Below are 8550 nucleotides of genomic sequence, written 5' to 3' on the forward strand. Positions count from 1 at the left end.
ACTATTGTATTTTTTTATATTGGAATTACAATTGCAAATTTAAGAATACAGACCAGTCTTATAAAAGTCATTTCTTCTTTAAAATAAAATAAATTCAGTACATAATCAACTACACTTTAGCCTTTAATTTCTTCATCTACTTTCTGTACATAGAGTACATAATCAATTAGTTCAGTTCTTCATAAAAAAAATAAAAGAAATGTAGCTATATTTGTTATAAATGGAGTTCATAATCAATTACTTCAGCCTTTAATTTTGATGGTGCTACTTGCACTCATTTTGGTGAGAATTATTAATTTGTGATAGGTTCATTCATCTCTTTCTAGAGGCCTTGTCCATCAGTCCGAAAGGATGAAGGTGGAACCAGCATTTAGGCTGTTGAGAAAGCAAGGTGGACCAGTGTGGTATACTGCTGATGTTCTTCTGGAAGGGGGTTGCTATACACGCTGCACATTTTTACTTTATATGTGCTACACTTCAGCTATTCCATGACATCATATATAGCACCTTTAAAACACTTCAACATGGGTCACGTTCTGTATTAAGTTCTTGACAGAATGACAGGTGCCAATGTTGGTCATTAGCACCTTTCAAGGGTTCAGTACAGGAAGCGGCCCGTGCTGAGTCCCCCCCTCCCCTTCTCTCTAAAATAACATTTCCCTCTTTTGCTCAAAAGAAGGTACCTCGAAATAAATACATAACCTTGAACAAAGAAGACGCATGTGGAGTTATTGGATTTGGTGAGGTCACGCATGGTTTATTGATTCAAGAGTACCAAAACATTGTCGTTACAAAGTTGCAAACAAATAGAAGGAGAAAAATTACAAAAATCCAGGTCAGCTAGGAACGGACTAATTAGAATGGAAGTCTGAAAGAATTGCAGTTGGCAATGAAGAAAGTAAAAAGAAAAAAAAACGTCGTTTCTGATCAGGTCTAATTCACAATTCCTTTTGAAGCAACCGGCAGGAGAGAGCGAGTCCGGTTAACACTTGGGAAGATCGGACGGTGGAGGGAGCAGCTTCTGGTGCGGGAGGCTGCCGTCGAGCACCAGCCATGCCATCCTCAGGCCCCACGACGTGTGTGCCTCCAAATGGCAGTGCATGAACCAGACACCTGAGCATTCGATTCATAGAACACATGCTTATTAAGTCATCAAGTGCCCTGCACTAGTAGTATGTCTTGTCCAGGAGTCGATAGATCGAAATCTTACCGGGGTTGTCTGCAAGGAATCGGATGGCCACCCAGCCGCCGGCCGGCACGCCTACGGTGTTCCGCTCGACGGGGTCGACGAGGTTGAACTTGGCCGGGTCCTTGACGGGGTCGTAGTTGCCGTACCCTTGGCCGACGACGAAGAAGTTGAAGCCGTGGAGGTGCAGCGGGTGGCTCTCGATGCCCAGGATGCTGGTGCCCTGCATCACCAGCTCCACGCTGGCGCCGTACGGGATCACCATCAGCTTGGTCCCGCTGGCCACGTTGGTGTTGTTGGGCGGCGTCCCCGTGTAGTTGAACGGCGTCAGGGGCGACACGGGGAAGTCCGGCGAGTAGACCCCGGTGGACAGGCCGGTGAAGTGCGAGTGCAGCAGCGCCCTGGTGGGGAGCACGAAGGAGACGTTGTTCACGGACGCCGCGAACTGCGTCGTGTTGGTGGGGCCCTGGCACATCGTGTTGGCGGGGCACGGGTGCGTGCCCAGCCCCACCGTGAAGAAGAACTTCCTGTCCACCGCCGTCGGCACGGCCGCGGGGTACTGCGGCGTCGCGAGGCTGCGGAGCTTCGCCGTGAAGTTGCCGACGAAGTTGGTGTCGTTGAGCGCCGGCAGCGCCGGCTTGTGCAGCGGCAGGGCCTTGTTGAAGCTCGGCGCGGCGGGGGCGGCGTCGGGGTACTCGTACTCGAGGATGCCGGCGACGGTGGTGTTGTCGAAGGTGCCCGACCTGGCGGTGGAGTAGGGCGCGGCGGACATGTAGTAGTTGGCGCCCGGGTAGAACGGCTTCGCGGTGAGGAGCACGTTGGTGGTCTGGCCCGGGGAGATGATCAGGGTGTCGACGGTAAACGGCTTGACGTAGACGGCGTCGACCTCGACGACGGTGAGCGAGTGGTTGGCGACGGAGAAGAAGAGCTCGTCGTTGAGCGCGGCGTTGATGAGGCGCAGCATGTACGTCTTCCCGGGCTTCACCTTGAGTTTGTACGTGTCTGCGTGTCACACGCGCAGGCAGGCCACGGTGGATTAACCACGGAGCTTCCGACGCCGGCGTGTACCGTACCGGAATAGAATTGAAAGCGCACTATCTGGAGGCATAATTAGGAATTCGTCTACGTCACACACCGGGCTGCCCGCCGGAGGCCACGCCGCCGGCGAGGTTGCTTTTCAGTGCACCAAAGTGTTAGGTCAAGTACTAGCTAGTTGGATCCCATGACGGCGACGCCCCGCGTAAATTCCCACCCCACGACGGCCAATGCGAAGATCCCCCGTTCCCAGAAAGGAACTGGTAATCCCCTTACCTTTGGGTGATTTGAACCGCTCACCTTCGTGAAAACGAGGCCTCTTTTATGATTGAGTTTGAACAGCTCGGGCGTGCATGGAAAATGCAAAAAACAGAGCGCCCGTAAACGTCGCACCTTTTCCCTTTCTGTTAGTTTGCACTACCAGCAAGACTCTTTGTTTCGTTCATCAGCGCCGTTTCTTTATTTTTGTTTCGTTTTGTATTTTTATATTTAGATAGATGCCTATTAGTCCTTGCTTTGAAACTCCGTAACACTGACACGCAGTAGCTTCTTCCACGCCAAAAAACAAAAATAGAAAAAAGAAACCGTACCTTTGGCTGAGCAGTTGTAAAGCGGTCCTGGGAGGCCGTTGATGGTGTGGGCGTCGGAGACATTCGGTCCGCCGCCGGTCTGGACCGCCTGCTTGATCACCACCTCCGTGTCCGCTTGCCACCACTCACCTACCGCCCAAAACGAATCCAGTTTCGCGATCGCGCAGGATCGATCAGTACTCACTACCAGCAGCAGCAGCAGCGCGCAGCAGCAACAGCAACAAACGCCGCCGCGATCGTTTTCCCCCGGCGTTCGGGCGTCCACGTCGGCCGGCCGGCGGAGGAAGATAGAAGACACTCACCGAAGATGACGGGGACCTCCTTGTAGGGCGCCGGGAACGGGTAGGGCACGCCGAGCTTGGGGAGGACGACCAAGGGCCCGTAGACGGTGGCGCGGAGCCAGGAGATGTGGGCGTGCCACCACAGCGTGCCGCGCTGCCCGGTGATGGTGAAGTTGTACACGTAGCTCTGCCCCGTCTGGATAGGACACTGCGTGATGTACGCCGGGCCGTCCGCCCACCCCGTCCGCAGCTGCCGGATGCCGTGCCTGGTCGATGATCGATCGCAAAGTAAAATTTACTGAGATTACACATCACTATACGGAGTAGCTCGTAGCTTAAAAAAAACTAAGAAATTAAAAGAAGATGTTTGTTGGAACGAGAAGTTTTGCTGCTACCGACTAATGCTAAAAGTGGGTGGACCAACGCGCGCACTTTTGACTTGCTCGTACGTACGAGAGAATAGTAGCATCTACCGGCCGGATGATCAGTAGTCAGTTACCAGTGCAGCGAGATGTTGTGCTGGGCGTGGTTGGTGACGCGGACGACGACGCGGTCGGCTTCCCTGGCGACGAGCTTGGGGCCGGGGAACTGCCCGTTCACCGTGACGATGCTCTTGGTGGCGCACAGCCGAGTCACGTTGGCCATTGTCACCTGCATCAGTGTCCAGGCCGGGTTCATCATCATATCGATGATGGTCAAGGGCGGCTCAAAGGCGACGTACTAGCTAGCTTGCTACTTCCTCCATCTCAAGTTATTAGTCGTTTTGGTTTTTCTAAATTTATAGAGTTTACTGCGTATCTATATATATATATAATATCTAGGTGCATAATAAAATCTATAAATCTAGAATAGCCAAATGACTAATAATTTAGGACGGAAGAAGTAGCATACTAGAGCTAGCATTGAGAAATTGAATAGCCCAATCAAGACGGACACGCGCATGCTGCATGCATGTATATGCTAGGGTGCCGTACGCGATCGAGTAGCTAGCTAGCACATGAATCAATGCAAGCGAGGACGACGTACATTGAAGTCGTAGTATCTGGTGATGCCTTGCACTTGGGTGATGGAGGCGAGGAGCATCAGTGCCGCCATGAGGAGGGAGCACGGAAGAGCGGAGGAGGAGGAGGAGAGCGCCATGGCCATGGCCAGACTTCGTCCGTCCAGGCTCTGATCGATCGACGCGAGCAGCTACCCGGCCGGATTCGAGTTGCTCGCGATCGAGCTCTAGATCGAGGCGAAGGACGAAGAAGATGGCCAGGAATAATGTGTGCGCTGTGTGTTGGGACGAGCACTAGATCGAGCTCCCTCCACATATATAGGGCATGATGGCGAGCAACGCAGCAAGTGTATGGCAACTACCACCGCCACATTTCTTAGGTTTTCTACATGGTCGACAGGCACGCAGCTTGGGCGGCACTATTAGTTTGGTGATTCGGTAGATGAACGATCAAGGGCGGGCAGGCCAGCTGCTACTCGAGCTAGCTGGAGTGCTCTAGCTTTAGAGTGTGGCCAAAGGATGCGGCAACGATCCCTCTCTTTTGACCATGCACGCACCGGATCGATCGCCGGCCGCTAGCTAGTTTCGTTTTGGATGATTTGCATGCCGTCACGTACCTTTTCCGGCGCAAAAGTTCATCGACAACTGAACTGAAAGGTAAACTTTTGTGCACAAGAGTAAGTAAAAACCGTTTGTCTTGGTGGTGCAGGTCAAGGAAACGGATAGATAGATCATCGATGATTTGCGAAGAAGAATTCTCAATCATCAGAGAAAAATCTTGCCGCGTAACTCTTCGATCCACAAGTTAAAGAGCTTGCTCTGCACTATACGTGTCCCATGAAGGATCTTGTCCTACACTATATTGGCTAATATAATTTGACATTTTGACAATTGAGTGCTGATGGCTCATTGGTCTCTAACTCGTACTTGCTGGTTTAGACCCTGAACAAAATCAGGAAGGTCAGGTGTCAAAATCTACAGATAGTAATGTATATGCTCTGCAAGTAATTGCAAACCAGTTTGTTGAAGAAAATATTCCATATCCTTCACACTTTATAACTAAAGCATTGTTGATTACACTGGCCTCTGGTGTTGAAAAATATGTTTACCTGTATTTGACAAGGCCATCTAGATAATCACACCCAAAGAAAAATAGGGAAAGATCTCTTCTAGATACTGTGTTCAAAGGTTACTTCCTAGTTAGGTTGTGCAGCTTAATCAAAACTGCATGACCCACATAATGCATGATTCAGACGTGGCCAACCAAAATTCCTTGAATAGAGAAAATAAATTTCCCCACAACATCAATTGGAAAATAAACTAGTTCGTCGCTGTCACCAACATAGTACACGTAGCTTCCTACTACGTTCCCATTTCTCCAAGTTCAGATATCGGTCGACGCATGTTTTTCACCTAGAGTTCAGTGAATCTACGAGTTGTAGGGCTCTGTTGTTTAAGAATGGATGCATGATCCCTTGCCATGGATCCCAAGACACCCATCCATCGAGTAGGTGCCACCTGCATGGTTGGTGTCTTAGCGTCTGTTCTTCCCTTGTACAATTCCCAACGGGGAGAAGGATGCCTGACCCAACACACGATTGAGCGGTGAAACGTTTCATTCCACTTACTTTGTTGACTGAAAAGGAAGGAACGCGGGGCGAACAGTAACATGTAAAAAGGCATGCACTGAAATTACTCTTGCAACTCTCCAGGACCTACTTCAGAAGGCATTTCGTAAGTAGCTAATTTTATCATTGGTATGTGTATTAAAAAAGGAAACCAGATAGGTAATGTTCGAAAAAAAGGCAACTAGGTTGTTCAAGGAAGACATTCATCTGTGCTGTCATATTTAACCAGATATTTCTTTATCTCTATTTCATTTCTATGTAAATAAACAGAAATATGCACAGATATAATAACTGTTTCTCAAAAAGATCATAATATTTAAAAGTCTAAAAATAGTGAACAAAAAAATGGTTGGTTTTCAACCAATTATTATATTAATGAAGTATGAACTGACCTAGTGCTGATCATTTTCCTGACGTATCTTAATCTACATTAGTGTACTTTATATTCAGATGCTAAAATAATAATCATGAAATTATAGTTTAACTTTTGAAACATGATAAGTAAATATCTCTCTAAATATATAAAAATTACTATTAATACATGTAAATCAATATATTTTCTATACCAATTAATGGAATGATGCACGAATCATATGATGGAGTAAGAAACAATCTAAGATATGATATTTTAAAGAAAAAAATTAGTTTGCCGATCCATATCTAGATCTTTGTTCGGATGCCATACAATTTGGTTGATGTTAGATTGGGGCTTATATTTCTGAAGTGCCCCCCCCCCCACCCCCTCTTCCCCCTTCAAGCTTAGTTCTTATGTAATATGACTGAAGTAAACGGAGTGGCTAGGTCATGCAAAAATTGTTAGGTGTAAAATAATAGTTTTGAACACATATTTACAGAACCAAATATCGACTATTTTGCTTGTTTCTCATAGAAGAAGTAAAAGGTGAGGCATGTGTGGTTCTAGAAGCCTACTATATAGTTGCAGTTTAGGTATCCACGCCATCAAATAAAATTCACCACAATATTTTAGAAGCATAAATATAGCGAACAAGTATTCACCTCCATGATTGTAATTAATTTCCTATCCTTTTTTAAAGAACAGAAGGGGCAAGCCTCTGCTGATTAATATATTAAAAATGAAAAGAAAAATATTCGCACAGATTCCAAAAGAAATCAAAAGGAAGATTGAAGACAAATTTCTAGAATGAATCTTCCTAGCCACTAATCCACTAATTCATGCCTAAACTTGATCGTTACTGCATCTACTGTTGATCTTCCTAGCCACTAATTTATGTCCAAACTTGGTCTTTACTGCATCTACTGTTGGGGAAGCATAATTGAATATCTTATATTTTCTAATTTCCTACAATCATTTTAGTTCATATATCACTTAAGGCTGTCTGCACTCGTGGTACTCTATTTCTTTCCTCTAAAAAGAATATTCATGTCTGGTCATCGAGATTCTCTCCTCTATATCTAGTTCTCCGCACCCATTCATTCTCTATGTCTCTACTCTATATCAACTTCCAACACACGGAACGCATGCGTCATATTTTTTCTCTTTTTTACACCACTTGGCGCCCTCCCTCTCCTTCTCTCTCCGAGCCTCCCTTTCTCTCCACACTGCTCCCCCGGCGGCACCTCCATCTCCGCCGTCTCCCTCTCCTATCTGCTCCTGCCAGCGGCACGTCTCCCTCAGGCTCAGCAGCGGCGGCCATGGCCGTGCTCGCTGGTGCCGCCACGGCCAGCAAGGGCTCGAACTCCAGGCCCCACGCCATGGCTGAGCTCGCCCGAGCTGGCCGCCATCTGCCCCACGGATTGGCGGCGAGTGCGCGGCGCGGTTGCAGGCTCGCGGGACGAGGGCGAGCTCGCGGCATGGCGGCGGGCCCGCGGGACGGTGGCGAGCGCGCGGCGCGGCGACGGGCGGTAGCCGGCCCTCGGCGCACCCCTCCTCACTCGCTGGCCTCGAGCTCCCTCCCTCCTCCGTCCTCTTTCTTTCTCTCTCTCTCTCTGCTCATGTGCGCCGGCCGCGACGGCGGAGGCGTAGGCGCGCCTGCGGCCGAGCTCGCCGCTGCCGCTTGGCTCATCCACGAGCCCACCCTGCGCGAGGATCTCCACGCACATGCGTGGTGTGGGAACCGCCCAATTTGATACTATTTTAAATGAACCGCCGGTCATTATCATCCAGATGAGAGTTAACACGTGTTGACCGGAGAGCGTGCCACGTGTTATTCCATATCTAGAGACACGAATAACCGACACGTCATCCATCCAAAATAACATCGAATCCGGTAGTCCCGGTACGTGTTTGCCACATGCCCAGGATTAAGCACACGTACCGTTATACAATCACATACACAGTGCCGATGAACCAGAAGAGTAATTTTACACTATTAAAATTACAAGTTCGATATAGGTGGGTTTCAAACTTCACTTACAAGTCTTGGGCTCACGAAAGTCATATAAAACAGAAACAAGTTTAGGGTTTACTGAATTTACATGCTCTCACGGAGTTCAGCTACGATAAAACATACTTAAGATGATGATGCCTTGCTCAAGGACATCACCATAGCCGCAACGACCTACTCCTCCCCCACATTAGGATCAGCGGGGTAGAAGTGGCCGAACACCACTTCTGGCTCACCTGCAACTAGGTTTAGAAAGCAACCTGAGTACAAAAGGTACTCGCAATACTTACGCGATTACATAAACAAGGATCATGCAATGGCTCAAGTAAAAACTTTAAGGTTAAGTAATTATTGCAGAAGCATTAGCTCTCTACCCTATCACCTATCAGAATTAATTAACATTGCCCAAACCCCCAAACAATTTTAGTACATTAAGAATATACAATATAATGAGTCACAGAGGT

General features: G+C 48.1%; 1 protein-coding gene across 1 annotated transcript; it reads right to left on the reverse strand.

Moving 5' to 3' along the window:
• Positions 1–728: 728 nt before the first annotated feature.
• LOC120673952 (laccase-4-like) lies at positions 729–4595 on the reverse strand. Its single transcript, XM_039954997.1, has 6 exons — positions 4119–4595; positions 3592–3743; positions 3114–3358; positions 2812–2940; positions 1211–2188; positions 729–1113 (listed from the first exon to the last, which is right to left on the reverse strand). The coding sequence occupies exons 1-6, from the start codon at positions 4236–4238 to the stop codon at positions 983–985; spliced, it is 1755 nt and encodes a 584-aa protein (XP_039810931.1). The 5' UTR covers positions 4239–4595; the 3' UTR covers positions 729–982.
• Between the last annotated feature and the right edge of the window lie 3955 nt (positions 4596–8550).

Source organism: Panicum virgatum, chromosome 5N (genome assembly GCF_016808335.1).
Source record: "Panicum virgatum strain AP13 chromosome 5N, P.virgatum_v5, whole genome shotgun sequence".
Lineage (NCBI taxonomy): Eukaryota > Viridiplantae > Streptophyta > Magnoliopsida > Poales > Poaceae > Panicum > Panicum virgatum.